Here is a 15,045-nt window from a genome sequence, read left to right as displayed (position 1 = left end):
GGGGGGGTGGGGGGGGGGGGGGGGGTTGGGGTGTTTAGAGGTCTTTCCTTCCTCAGATTTTGGAAGTTGCTGCTTTTTGTTTATCTTGTCTAAGTTATTTCTTTTTCAAATTAACTTGGGCCTTTGAATAAGTGGTTTATTTAATAGAAATCTGAATAAATACATAAAGACTTTTTATGTAAAATATGCTTATGATACAAAATCCTGAAATTAAACTAACTTAATTTTGGGAAATCCTGACATGCTTTGTTTGTTTTGAATCAGGCTAGTTTATGGAAACCTAATTAGCTTGGAAAGTTAAGAAATTTAATCAGAACAATTAAAGAATATTAAAAAGAAAAACCCCAGTTGTTTTGTGCAAAGCTATCTACAGCATTGCTGACCCCAGACATTTAAATATCACAAATTGGGATCCAAATGTTTCCTACGTTTTTAATACATTTAGGATTTTTTTTAAAAAATCATCCATGTTTTGTACTTTTAGATCAGGGACAGGCAATTATTTCAGCTGGAGGGCCGCTTACTGAGTTTTGGCAAGTTGTAGAGAGGGGCCGCAAAGTAGCCGTGCCCCTTAACAGGTGCCCCGCCTCCTGGTCACCATCTTGGGACCAGAAGGCCCACCCCCCAACCCTTGAAATTTGCCACCAGAAGTCCCTCCCCTTCCCCTGGAAATACTCCTTTCAGCAAGGGGGTTTGCCATCTCGGAACCACAAAAATACCAAATTTATTCAAAAAAAATCAAACATCTACTACAACATTCATTAATTTAATTAAAAAATATATTTTTGTCCTAATTTACATGCGTTTGCTTGGTTGTATAATAGCTTAAAATGAAGTCTCACTCTTGTATATTGTGTGGCGGGTATAGGTATGTGGAGGTTTGTCGGGGAGGTTGTGGGTGTGTGTTTGGAGGTTTGTGGGGGATAGATAGGTGTGGATGTGTATGTGGGGTGTGGGTGGATATGAGGTTCGGGGGGGGGCTTTGAGTGTGTGGGGCGGAGGGTGGCTAGGGTCTGTTGTAGCATGTGTGTTGTGGGGAGGGTTTGCCCATAGCCCTCAACACAGCAGGTGGAGCCCCGGCCAGTGCTCCTGCAAGCCTGGGCTGTGTGCTCCTGCCGCTCCTCCCCCCCAGTGACACGGGCTCTGTGCTCCCGCTCACCGCCACCACTTCCCCCTACTGTCTGCCACTGCTGCCCTTCTCCTGCCCCTTCTCCATCCCCACTCCACCCCCGCTTGCCACTCCAGCACCACATTCCTGTTGCATGGCTGAGACCACAGGATGCAGCGGGAGCCGCATGGAGGCAGGTGAGAATTGCAGAGGTTGGGCCAGCTCCAGCTGAATCCTGTGGTCTAGTGATGTAGCCAGGAACTGTGTGGTACTGTAGTGGCTAATAGGCAGGCAGAGGGTGGGGAGGAGTGGCAGCGGTGGGCAGGGAAGCAGGGAAATGGGGCACCAGGCAGGGGGCGAGTGGCAGTGACGGGGCACACGAGTGCAGGAACAGCTGGGCAGGAGCGTGGGGCCCGCACTGGTACACCAGGGCCAGTGCTAGCAGGGGCCTAGGGCAGGGTGGCAGGAGCACGGGGCCTGGGTTGACAGGCTAAAGCTTTAAGAAAAACATCAAATTTTATTAAAGCTGGAGGTAAAATTGTGAGAAATGCCTCATTTGGACTAACAGTGCTTAGAATTGAATTTCTGTGGTATATCTCTAAGGGTATAAATTGATGTTGAATTTGTAGCAAGATCAAATGTGTCCTGGCACAGATGATCCGCTTAATTAACATCTGCAAGCATTGCTGGGCTGTTGTCCTACAGGGTTGGGCCACTACTGCTCCCATGGCTTCAGGGACTTGATCCTGCTCAGTGGCAGTGTTATATGCAAGAATTCGGGTTTTCCGTTTGCCGTGGGAAAGGGGAAACATGGGTTCCAGCTTGCAAGGGGCTGGGGGTGCCACAGGTATGTGGCCCTGGCCAGGAGTACAGCACCAGGCAGCAGTAGAGGTAATTTGGGGGGAATAGGTCACGTGGGACGGGGAGGAGGGGGGCACATGCCCTCCACATTTGTGTGACCACAGTGAAGTGCGGGGCTGCAGCCTGGCTGTCTCTGGTCCAGCAAGTGGGACCCAGCACAGGAGGGCAGAGCAGGGCAGGGAGGCTTGGTGCTGTTGCCATGAGGTCAGCGCCAGCCATGCCACATGGTGAGGTGCCCCCTGCCTGCTTGGCAGCAGCAGGGGCAGCAGCGTGAAATTTTGCTTGCCCCTCCACCCCCACACTGCTGCTGGACTAGCAGTGGGTACCTCGACATGGTGGCTTAGGTGGCATGGGGTCTCATGGTGGTAGCACCAAGCCTCCTTGTCCCTGCTTGGCCCTCCCATGTTGGTTCCACCTGTTGGGCCATGGAGATCCCTAGGGGAGAGCAGCAGGGCAGGGCACCCCGAGCCTCACAGCAGGCAGTCCTCATCCTCCCCCTGTCCCCCATGGGTGCTATTCCAGCCGTGCTGCTGCAGTAGGGTGTGGTAGGGGGCAGGAATCTGCCATGCTTGCAGCAGCTGGGGCACCTTCTGGTTGGCTGTGGCTGGTGCCCTCAAGCCAGGGTGCAGACAGGATGGTCCTGTAGCCCTGGCAGCTGGAGGCCCCTTCCGGCAGGGCTGGGGGCTGCGGGTCAGGAGTGAGGGGTACCATCAGGACTGGAACTGTGGAGGGTTGTGGATCGGGAGTGTGGGGCACTGACAGGGCTGTGAGGGCTGTGGCTTGGGAGTGAGGTGCAATGGCAAGGACAAGGCACCGGTGTATCAGGGCTGCTCACTGCTACAAAGCAGCTGGGAGGACAGCTGCAGCTGGACCTGTGTCCTGATGCATGAAGGGGGCAAGGGGAGCTCTAATTTTTTCATGATAAACCAAAAAAAAATGCAGGTAATTAATTTTACTATAACGATTGAGGCACTGGTAGCCTTCCAAATTGCTTTAAAATTTTAAATATATCAATAAAACATTGTGTTCAACTGGCATATAGATATATAGATATAATAAAAGCCTTTGTCTGTCTGTCTGTCTGTCTGTATGTTTGTCCATAAAGCTCCTGGCCAACTGTATACACGCCCCTGAGAGGGTGTTTCAATTGGCTGTGAGGGCCCGGAGCGTTATGGATAGCTAATTCACTGCCCCCCAACAGCAGCCGGCAGGGAGGGGGAAGTGGTGGGGAAGAGGGGAGAGAGGGGAGTGGGAAAGGGAAGGGGCGGTTTCTGGTGGCAGCACCCCTGTGCCGATGCTGCCGCACTCCCCCTGCTGCCACCACCACTGCCCGGCCCCCACAACAGCCAGCAGAGAGGGGGAGGTGGGGGGGGGGTGTTGCTTGTCGCCAGGTGCAAACTCCCCTCCCCCCTGTTCATGGCAGCAGCAGCGTGGGGTGGGGTTCACAGGGCTGGAAAGTCTTAGCTACAAAACAGAGGTTTTTTGTTTTTCTTTGTTTGTTTGTTTGGGGTTTTTTGTGTGTGGAAAGTTACCCTCTTAGAAGTAGAGAGAGATAGTTAGCTGTGTGAGTCTGAAGTCAGTAAGAAGGTAAGGAAGAGCTGCACCTTATGGACCAGGGGTGGGCAATTATTTTCGCTGGAGAGCCACTTAAATGAGTTTTGGTGAGCTGTTGAGGGCTGCATAGGTGGCCCCACCCCTTGACAGTTGCCCTGCCCTCTGGTTGCCAGATTGGGACCAGAAGTCCTGCCCCTAACCCCTGGCTTTTGCCACTGGAAATCCTGCCCCCCCACCCCAGGGGAATACTTCTTTTGGGAGGGGAGGGTTACTGTCTTGGAACCAGAAAAGACCAAATCATACACTAAAAGTCAAACACCTACTTTAACATATTTTAATTTTATTACAAAAATATTTGATGATTTGTGTTTGCATACTTTATATACAGGTGATTGCATAATAACTCAAAAATAGTCTTGCTCTTGTATATGATGTGTGGAGGGTGTGTGTGTGAGGGTGTGTGGCTGTGTGTGGGGGGCATAGGATGTGTTGGAGTGTGTGTATATGTAGGGGCAGTGTGAGGGAGGGTGGAGGGGTGTGGGGACCCCCCACACAGTGCCCAGTCCCTATTGCCAGCAGCAGTAGCAGGCAGGAGCACTCATGCCCGGTGTTGGCACCCAGCAGTGCACAGTTCTGGTCAGTGCTGCTTGTTGGGGTGAGGAGTGCAGCCTGCCTGGCCCGCCTTTTATTGGAGGGGCTCCATGCGGCATGCCTTCAGCTCCTGCACTCGCGTACCACCAGCTGCCTTCCCCACCCCCTGCTGTGCAAGTCCTAGGACTCCATGGGGAAGCAAGGGCCAGGGCTCCCCTCCACTTCTGGTGTAGTCCCAGGACCTGCGTGGCAAGGGGCAGGAAAGGAAGTTGGCTCCAGTGCCAGGCTTTCCTTGGTGGCACATGTATGGGAGGTGCAGGCGCACCACTCAGAGCCCCCATGATAGAGGTGGGCTGAGCAGGCTGCGCTCCTCGCCCCCATGCACATCGTTGGCCAGAGCTGCACACCACTGAGCACCAGTGCCTGTGCAGAGCATGAGCCACCTGCTGCTGGCAGTGGAGGCTGTGTACCATGTGGAGGAGCTTGTGAGGGGTCTTCCCCTGTGTACCATGTGGAGGAGCTTGTGAGGGGGCTGCACCACCTTCCCTCACACCCACAGCCTGCCCAGCCAAGCTCTGTGCTCTCACTGCCCACCCCCGAGCATCAGCTGTGTGCTGCCGTCTGCCCCAGCCCCACGCTCCCTGCCCTTACCCAGCTGCAGCTCATCCCTGCCACTTCCCTACCTGCTGCCTGGAGCAAGCAGGACTCTGGGGAAGCAAAGCAGGTCCTCTGGTGGTTGCAGCAACGGCAGCTGCAACCCTGCCTGGATGCTGCTGCTGTCAGGGCTGGGCCCTTCTGCCCACAAGGGTGGGAGTGAGGCACAATAGGGTATGTTGCGGGTATGTATGCTTGAGTGCCTCACTTGCACCCTTGTGAGCAGAAGGGCTGGATGGGGTACAGTTTGTTGGTGAGCACCTGCGGGCTGGATGAAAGTGCCTGTGGACTGGATCTGGCCCGCAGGCCACAGTTTGCCCACTAGGCCTGTGCAAGGTGGCAAGTATTTGATTCTGATTTGGCTGATTCAGAGGGGCAGTGATTCAATTCAGTGATTTGAGTCGCTGTCCTGATTCGATTAGGCTGAATCAGATTAAAAGATTTAGCCCTGATTTGGAGATTCGGCCATAGACTAAACAGGCAGCAGTCCTCGACTATGCTGGACAAGCTGCCCAGCTGGGGCATGGGACTTAAGGAGGCGGGTTCCTGCCACTGCACACGAATGCACCTCTGGTCCAGGAGGGCATGGGAGCAGGCATGTGCCCCCAGATGTGCACGGGGTGGGCTGGGCTGGGCCCTGCTCCAGGCGGGTGGTGGAAGGCACTGGGAGTGGGGGCTATGCCCTCCCACTGTTTGTCCAGCCAGGGCAGGGGGCGATGTGGGCACAGCAATGCTGGGAGCCAGGCTATGCCTTGCTGCCACTTGCCCAGCTGGGGCGGGGGGTGGGTGAAGCAGGAACAGCTTGCTCCTGGAGCACAGCCTGGCCCAGCCCAGCTCACCCCGTGCAGATCTGGGGGCACATGCCTTCTCCCATGCCCTCTTGGACCAACAGCGTGCAGTGGCAGGAGCCCCCCTTCCCCGAGTCCTGCGTCCCCCCTGCTCAGGGGCAGCTTGTCTCAGCCCCAGTCCCAATCCCTCCCTTGCTGTAGGATCGTTGATCTCCTCCGAATCAAATCAGCTACCACAGCTTCGCACAGCCCTATTGCCCACCCCTGTTATAGACTCATTGAATCAAAGAAGAGGGGGTGTACCTGAGCTTTTCTATAAGCTATTTTACTTTTAAAATAGTGCTGTGATATTGAAGGAACAATAATACTATTTAAATAGTTAAGATCCTTACTGCTGAGAGAATTAAAATCTCTTTCCATTACCTTCAGTGGCTCTTGGATCAGCCCCTGAAAGTTTTGCACATCTGGGATGCAGTTAACATCCTAGATTAGTAGTGAGTAGAAACCAGTTTCATCAAATGCAAATTTTGTGATTTAGGTCAAGTGATTTGGTGCTAGGTATCTGTACCACAAAATTACTGACAATTTAAAGGTAAAGGCGCCTCTATGAGCATCTTAGCTGAGAGGCAATAATTTGAATACATATGGTAAACTTAATTTCCATTAACCTGGGCGTTTCCTCTTCATCTTGGTATAGAGGCATTGTCTAGGCAATGTGAGGAAATTTGTTCAGCTGATGATTTATGCTGTTCTTAAATAAGCAAAGTATCTTGAATGTCTTTAGTACTAATAAATATAAGCCACACTTCTTTTATCCTTACTATAGAGTAAATACAAACTGCATATTTTCTGCAATAACAAAAATAATTATAAATTTCATTTGGAAAGATGGGCAAAAATCATCACGTAAATCAGTTGCTAATTATTTCTTAAAACTTCTTCAAACTTTTCTGGTGCTGGATGCTGCATAGGAGCCTGAATAGAATAGACTTTGACTGGAGACAGAACAGTTATACCAGTATTTAACTAAACTGGTACAAGCTATCCCAATCTGTCCACTTCTGTACTAATATAAATGAACTAATAACAGTGGTGTAACTAGGGGTGGAGGGACAATAGGGGCAACTGCTCTGAGTGCTATCTCGGGGGACAGGGAGGGCAAAAAAGTAGCTGCTGCTGGCAGCTGTGTGTTTGTAATTGCCAACTGAAGTCACCACTTGTGCTTTGCGTTTGGCACCTGTCTGCTTCCCTATGCTTCTGGATAATTGCATAACAGTTAAATTGGACAGCTGCATGCATTTTTCTCTATAGTGAGTACTCTCTCCCCCATTTTTAAAGCAATTTAAAGTTTTACGTTTCCACAGATTTAGTCTGTAAGGCTGTTGTTGTGCTAGTCAAAATGGCAGATGACCCCCTTCTCCTTCCACCACTGGCTTGGCCGCGAAGGCTACTTTTTGTGTGTCCCTGACCTTCTCTGCCAATCAGTGGTGAGGGGCGGAGCCACACAAGGCAACCCTTGAGAGGCGGGGCCACCAGGGCCTTTCAGCTAATCAGCGACAGGAGGGTGTGGGGCTTCCTGTGAGAAACCCATAAAAATGGTGGCAGGCACTGCAGTCAGCCTGCAAAATCGCCAATATACTGCCTCAATTTTTGGTAGTTCCCTACTTATAAATTTTATTTTGCTACCATGCCTTATGATTTATAGCTACTGTATTCTTGCTTTAAACTTGAGAGTGAGTCGCACCTAAACCCAGCACTCTCTCCTGCCTATGCAGGGGGTTGGACTCGATGATCTATTGAGGTCCCTTCTGACCCTAACATCTATGAATCTATGAATCACACCTGCATGTTTGGGGTAGGTGAATGAACTATGAAGAGACTTACTGATACAGAAATCTTGCTGGAGCTAGAACTGCGTCAGAAGAAGTGCAGTGGTTCAGCACACTGGGCCTGAAGTCCAGGGGCCTGCTGACTGTCCAAGAGAGTGTGCTTGACCAGTGTTGTCACTGCTTTGGTTAATGTGTGTTGAATGAGAGGGTAATCTGCCGCTCTGACCCCTTAGCCTGGGAAGTTTGCTGCTTCCCGGGAGCCAGAATCCGAGACATTGCAGAGAAGATCCCTAAGTTGCTCCAGCCCACTAGCCGCTACCCTATGCTCCTTATTCATGTGGGCACCAATCACACGGCTCGGAGCACTCCCAGCCAGGTCATGAGGTGCGCTACGGGGATTTGGAAGTGGGGCTAAAGGGTCTGGGGGTGCAGGTGGTAGTTTCTTTGATCCTCCCAGTCTCGGGCTACGGGCTGAGGAGGGAGAGGAGGATTCAGGTAGTTAACCAAAGACTGCAGCACTGATGTCATCGGGAAGGCTTTGGCTTCCATGACCACAGTCTGCTCTTTGGTGAGAGAGGCAGTGAGCTGCTGGGAAGGGATGGCCTCCACCTCTCTCCGCTGGGGAGGAGGCTCTTCTCAGCCAGACTGGCTGACCTGCTCTACTGGGCTTTAAACTAAGCCCACCAGGGGACAGAGGAACCACCGCCACTGCTGGCCCACTAAGCAACCCTTGCAAAGCCAGCAGGCCAAGGCATTTAAGGGATCCCACCCCTGCCCCAGCCCTGGAACAATCTGTAGGCAAGGCAAGGGCCTCCAAGGGGACACTTACGTGCCTATACACAAATGCCAGGAGCTTAGGGAATAAACAGGAGGAACTTGTCCTCCTGCTAAATGCAAATAACTATGATGTCATAGGGATAACGGAGACCTGGTGGGACTCCACCCATGACTGGACCACAGGTATAAACGGCTATACGCTGTACGGAAGGGATCGAGTGGACAAAAGGGGGCAGGGGTGTAGCTGTCTATGTCGAGGAAAGCTGTGTGTCCAGGCAAGCCGACATTGGCACCCACAGTGGATGACTTGAGACTCTCTGGGTTAAAATCCGTGGGGAACACGGCACGGGGGATACTATGGTGGGAGTCTACTACAGACCCCCTACCCAGGGTCAAGACCTTGACCAAAAGTTTTCCAGGGAATTGGCTGAGGCTGCGTGCTCCCGGCGTATGGTTGCCATGGGAGACTTCAACTACCCAGACATCTCGTGGGAGGAGCACTCAGCCAAATCTGAGCGGTTGCAAAGCTTTCTCTCGTGCATGGATGAGCTCTATCTGACGCAGGAAGTCTATGGGCCGACGAGAAGTAAAGCGCTGCTTGATCTGGTACTGGCAACTGGGGACGACCTAATTGGCGACCTAATGATCGAAGGGAAGCTGGGTGACTGTGACCACGAGCTGATCACCTTCACCATCCGCCATAAAGCTGGCAAGTCAGTCAGTAATACAGAAGTCCTCAACTTTAGGAAAGCTGACTTTGACAAGCTAAGGAGGCTCGTCAGTGAGGCCCTGAAGGACTGCAACCCAAAGGGAAGGGGAGTTCAGGACGAGTGGTTGCTCCTCAAGGGAGCAATTCTGTACGCGCAAGCAAAATCTGTCCCATCTCAGAGGAAAGGCAGCAAAAGGGTACAGCAGCCCCCTTGGCTCTCCAGAGAACTAGCGGACCTCCTGCGTCTTAAAAGAAAGACCTACAAAGGATGGAGGACTGGAATCACCACTGAGGAGGAATACTCTGCACTGGTCCGGACCGGCAGAGAGCAAACCAGGAAAGCCAAGGCTGTGACAGAATTCCAGTTAGCTACAAATATCAAGGACAATAAAAAGTCCTTTTTTAGATCTGTGAGGAGCTGGAGGAAAAGCAAGGGCAACATTGGACCCCTGCTAAACCAGATGGGACAACTGACAATCAATGCCCATGAAAAAGCAAACTTGCTAAATGGGTACTTTGCGTCAGTTTTTCGTCAGTCCCATGGGACGCCCCTGCCCACTATGGGTCAGGGAGGCCTGCGTGAGGGAGATTCCTTACCCTCCATCGAAGCTGACCTCGTGAAGGAACACCTTGAGAGGCTGGATACCTTCAAGTCAGCCGGCCCTGACGGTTTACACCCCAGGGTACTCAAGGAGCTGGCGAGCATCATAGCTCAGCCCCTGACACAGATCTTTGAGAACTCCTGGCGCTCTGGTGAAGTGCCCAAAGATTGGAAGAAGGCCAATGTGGTGCCTATCTTCAAAAAAGAGAGGAAAGTAGATCTGGCAAACTACAGGCCCATCAGCCTTACCTCTATCCTGGGGAATGTCTTGGAAAAGTTTATCAAAGAGGCCATCCTTAGCAGACTAGCTGACAGCAATATCCTGAGTGATACCCAGCACGGGTTTGTTGCGGGTAGGTCTTGCTTGACCAATCTCATTTCCTTTTATGACCAGGTGACTTATCACTTGGACAGGGGGAAGAGATTGACATCATATATCTTGCCTTTAAAAAAGCCTTTGATCTGGTATCCCATGATCACCTCTTGGCAAAACTGGCTAACTGCAGCCTCGTCCTCACCACGATCCGCTGGTTGGGGAATTGGCTCCACAGTGTGACCCAGAGGGTGGTGGTTGAGGTAGCCAATCGTCGTGGTGCGCAGTGACCAGTGGGATCCCTCAAGGCTCTGTTCTAGGGCCTATACTTTTTAACGTCTTTATCAATGATGTAGACATGTAGACAGAAGCAGTCTTGCCAAGTTTGCTGACAACACCAAACTCTGGGATAAAGCATCCACACCTGAGGACAGGAGGGTGATCCAGGCAGATCTTGACAGGCTCAGGAAATGGGCGGACAAGAACCTGATGGTGTTTAACACTGAAAAATGCAAGGTTCACCACCTTGGAAGGAAAAACCTGCAGCATGCTTATAGGCTCGGTGGTGCTATGCTGGTTAGTACTATAGATGGAAGGGACTTGGGGGTCATGATTGACCACAAGATGAACATGAGCCTTCAATGTGATGCTGTGGCTAGTAAAGCGAGCAAAACACTGGCTTGCATCCACAGATACTTCTCAAGCAAATCCCGGGACGTCATTCTCCCATTGTACTCGGTCTTGGTGAGGCCGCAGCTGGAGTACTGCATCCAGTTTTGGGCTCCACAATTAAAAAAGGATGTGGAGAAGCTTGAGAGAGTGCAGAGGAGAGCCATGTGCATGATCAGAGAGGTCAGGAAAACAGACCTTATGATGAGAGGCTGAGAGCCATGAGACTCTAGCCTGGAAAAGCACAGGCTCAGGGGCAATCTGGTGGCCACCTATAAGTTTATCAGGGGTGTTCACCAGGATCTGGGGGAACATCTGTTCACCAGAGTTCCCTAAGGGATGACAAGATTGAACGGTCACGAACTCCGCCGAGACCGATTCAGGCTGGACATAAGGAAGAACTTCTTTACTGTCTGAGCCCCCAAGGTTTGGTATAGACTGCCGCTGGAGGTGATTCAAGCACCCACTTTGAATGCCTTCAAGACACATCTGGATGCTTATCTTGCTGGGATCCTATGACCCCAGCTGACTTCCTGCCCTTGGGGCAGGGGGCTGGACTCGATGATCCTCCGGGGTCCCTTCCAATCCTAGTGTCTATAAATCTATGAAATGTCCAGGTACATGATTCATAGCCTTCTATAGCAACAAGACACTCTCATAAAACTGACTCCCTCATAATCTGCCAAATCTTAAAATTCATGTATAGGAACCTTGATTTTTTTTTTTAGAGGTTACTTACCCTTAATACAGTTTGCCAGCTGTTGTGTGTTTATCTTAATCTCCATTCAAAAAACATAGTTCATTTTCATGCTAAAAAGTGATCTTAAAGAATGACGTAACATGCTAATAATTACTGGGAAATCCTGAGTTAAGGCTGAAACTACTTCATCACCATTTTCATGTAGATATTTATAGAACAAAATACCCAGTGGTCTCTTAATTGTGACTTAAAAATAATTTTAAAAGATTGTGCTAATCCCCTTCTGTTTGCTTGTATTCTTTTCCCTCCCCTCAATGTTTAAACACAGATATTTTGTGAATATTTTCAATTTGTTTTCATTGAGGATTTAATTGACTAAGTTACAGAATAGTGACATCTTACAAAGACAAAATACAGTGCAGTAGGTATTATGAAATACAGAAATAGATCTATGAATCAATAGAGAATGGTTTCTCCAATCAGCAACTTTGCTGAATGGAAGTGGATCAAATTAATATTTTCTTACTTTGAATGGTAGGTAGACAGGAATTGTTTCTTAGCGGTTGTTGCGATCCAGTGTAAGGACAGATCTTTAGTATTCTACTCTTGCTTTAAAAAACCCCAAAACATGTCTTGGTTTGTGAGGGGAAATATGCATTCATACCAGCCTGATGGTTGAAGTATTCAGTACAAAAATTAAAAACTTTTCCTGTATAAATCAGGCTATACAGGAAACCTTTGTTTTCAAGAAGAACTATTTAGCTAGTACCTAATTACATGTGTTTTAACTTTTTCCAACTTTATTTTTGCTTACCACACACTTGTTTCCTCAGCTAGACTGATGAATGTAACTTTTTGCAGCTGGTAGCCATTGTGACTCGCTATCAGACTTGTTTGAATGTGCTTAAATAACTGCCTGCTGTCTGCATAAACCACATGATGCACATATCGATTTACACCAGGTGCCTAACTTACATTAATCCGGAGAATAAGAGACAAGAGTCCTATTCTGAACTTGTGATCTTTGGGTGTTAGTGCAACTGCTGATACTAGGTAGTACTTGGCTATGGCTGTGCTTTTTTATATCCATGCAAAATTGTAGTGGTTTGAGTTATATCCTCTTTTTATAGTATTCCTGAAGCATAAACAAGAACAGATTTAAATAAAAGCAAGATTTTGAGAGAAATGAATGTCAACCACCAAAAACATTTGGACCACAGAAAAGAATGCGACTGGAAGGAACATTTTTCCAGAAAACTTTACTCAAAGCCAACAAAAAGAGAGAAAAATTTTAAATAATCAGATCCCAAAGGCGCTATATTTAATTTTTGAAGGGGCGAATGATGCCTTAAAAGGTTGTGAAATGATGTTTACTAATGAAATATTTAAATCATATGTTTTAGGGTGATAATAAGCATACTAATGACAGGCAACCTATAATTTACCATAATGGACTTTACTAGATGAGTATCTTGTAAAACTGTCCTTGTGATGAACAGCAGCACTTACTCAGACTAAAAATAATAGCAGGACCATGTATACTGGATCCCAGGAGGTTATTGGTGTTTTTGTAGACAGCAGACAGGAGAAAAAGGCATTTTGTCCTTTTTACCCCAAGTAATCCCACTGGAAAATTAAACATGTGCTATGAATTGATAGCGACTCATGCCAGGTTACCTCCCTAAAGAGGGCTGCTGCAAGCACTGTTGCTACATTTCTTGGACAGCAGTTTGATAGCCTGTGTGCCTGATGGATAGTTTATGCTGTACGCTACTGTGGAACACTGTGCTACTGTCTGCCCCCGGAGACTGCAAGTGAGGTGTGCCACAAATAACTGGGAGCAACAGCTACTTTAACCCTTCTAGAGAATCTAGGCTAAATCTTGAATACCTGGAAATGTAGCTTAAACCTGTGTGTTCACCTAAGGTTTGGTTTTGTTTTAAAGGCTGGCTACTGTATAACAATGTAGTTTCTTTTGTCTTGCTGTAGATTTGTGCTGGACATCGGATAAAAATACATTAAGTGGTATATTAGCGAGAAACATTTAGAGAAACCACGAACCCTTTTTAATGGACCACCCTATCCAGTTTCTGTTCTTTTAAGGAAGTTTTTCCTATTCATGACTCATTTCACTCTTTGGCTAACATCAAGGGAAATGGAATAACGATTAAGCAAAGGAATGTATGGTTTTGTCTTTTTTCAAAATCTTTATGAATTTTCTGTATAGTCTTGTGTAAATATATATGGCTGTAGAAGCTTGACAGCTCTGACAAGGTAAAAAGTACACTGTTAATACCTGCTTCTTAGTAATTTTTAAAAAATGTTCCCTTTGGTTCTTCAGGCTAATGTTTTGCTGGATAGACCAGACTCCTTCTCCAGTTAAAATGACATGCTCCAGGCAGCCAATTACACAGAACTGTTAAGTGAAATTAATGAGATCACCCTTAGATTACACTTTGTGTTTTATTTTCATTTTATAGGTCTGTATGAGCTGCTAGCTGCATTGCCAGCCCAGCTGCAGCCACATGTGGACAGCCAGGAAGACCTGACCTTCCTCTGGGATATGTTTGGTGAAAAAAGCCTTCATTCACTGGTAAAGGTAAACCACATTTAAGTTAGAATATCTCTGAGAAGAGCATATGGAAAAATGTTTTGAGCGCCATCTAGTAAACCAGTGATCAAACTGTTGCTCACTGAAAACAAAACAGTCTTGTTTTAACTAACTGCTTCTTTCAGGGGTGGAAGTTGTTAAATAAGATTCTACCAAAAATACATAGATGACTTCATTTAATAGTGATGTTCTGGCACTGTAATACTAATGCAGCAAACATATGTTGTTTGCCCTTGTTTAGAAAGAGAGAGTACAAAATAGTAGCAGGAAATCTGAGACTTCTTTATGGTCAACATTCAAGACCTGGAGTTTAGCTTAAACAAATAAATGTTCACAGCAAAAATTAGAAGGAATATATTTTCTGAGGTCAAGTATGGCAACAGTTCAGTAGCCACATTAATTTAAAATAATTTCCTTTAACAAAGTCAACTGAAATTCTAGTAATCTGTTTCTTTTATTGGCTTGCCTCCACTGAAAATTGTGTTTTGCATATAAATATATTGAACTAAAGTATGACTAAAATAAGTTTGGAAGAATGTTTCAGTAACGTGTCTTGCTATGAAAAGGATCAGCAACCAGAATCAAAGCAATGCCATGGGATTATGGAAAGCAACCCTAATAATGTTCAAATTGCTCCATAGCAGTAAAATGGGACCAGTCAGCTGGTTAGAAATGTTTTGCTCCTACAACAGTGTGTGTGCTTTGAGCCTGTAAAACAAGGCTAACTTGAGCTGTAAGAAAATTCCAAGATCTCAGCTGAGTCAGTAGGTGGTAGGAATTCATACCACAGATAAATCCAGACTTGCACTAATTTTACAAAATTTGTTACATTTGTCAATCATTAGTCTAGGGAAGGCTTAAGACTGAAGTAACAGTCAAAGTGTATTAACTTACTGTCCCCCTGTGATGAGACAAAATTAAGGAAATCCTGATAGGTACCATTGTACTTAAATACTTCATAGTAGTAATGAATTAATACTTTAGAACAGTTCCCAAAGGTGTGATCTAAGGTGTTCTGTATTAGGCTTAATGATGTTGAAAGCGTTACCACAGATGCAAATTTGCCTGTTATGAATTTATGGAAGTGGCACAGCTGTTGGCTGAGCCAGCATAGCTCAGAGGGGTGGAGTGGGGTAATGAAACTTGATAAAAGTAGAATTGCCTCCAAAAATAGTACAAATTGTCCACATTACTACCCTGAATAATAGCTACTGGATGGTAATTGTTTGCACATAATCAGTAAAAGTAATTTTCATTACCCCAGTATACAAAGGAATAAA

At 47.5% G+C, this 15,045-nt stretch overlaps 1 protein-coding gene across 7 annotated transcripts in view; it reads left to right on the top strand.

Annotated features, from left to right (window-relative positions):
• MPP7 (membrane palmitoylated protein 7) overlaps nt 1-15,045 on the top strand; it is a 236,338-nt gene that overhangs the window by 67,849 nt on the left and 153,444 nt on the right. For 6 of the 7 annotated variants that reach the window (XM_025204422.1, XM_006023781.3, XM_006023780.3 and 3 more), the window contains one exon: nt 13,635-13,753. In XM_025204422.1, coding sequence (XP_025060207.1) covers nt 13,635-13,753 — 119 coding nt within the window. The remainder of the gene's footprint in view (nt 1-13,634; nt 13,754-15,045) is intronic. The other variant, XM_025204421.1, reaches the window with a different exon arrangement.

This window comes from Alligator sinensis, unplaced genomic scaffold, assembly GCF_000455745.1.
Source record: "Alligator sinensis unplaced genomic scaffold, ASM45574v1 scaffold309_1, whole genome shotgun sequence".
Classification (NCBI taxonomy): Eukaryota; Metazoa; Chordata; order Crocodylia; family Alligatoridae; genus Alligator; species Alligator sinensis.
The sequence above is the reverse complement of the archived record's forward strand: the minus strand, read 5'-3'. Positions and strand labels throughout refer to the sequence as shown.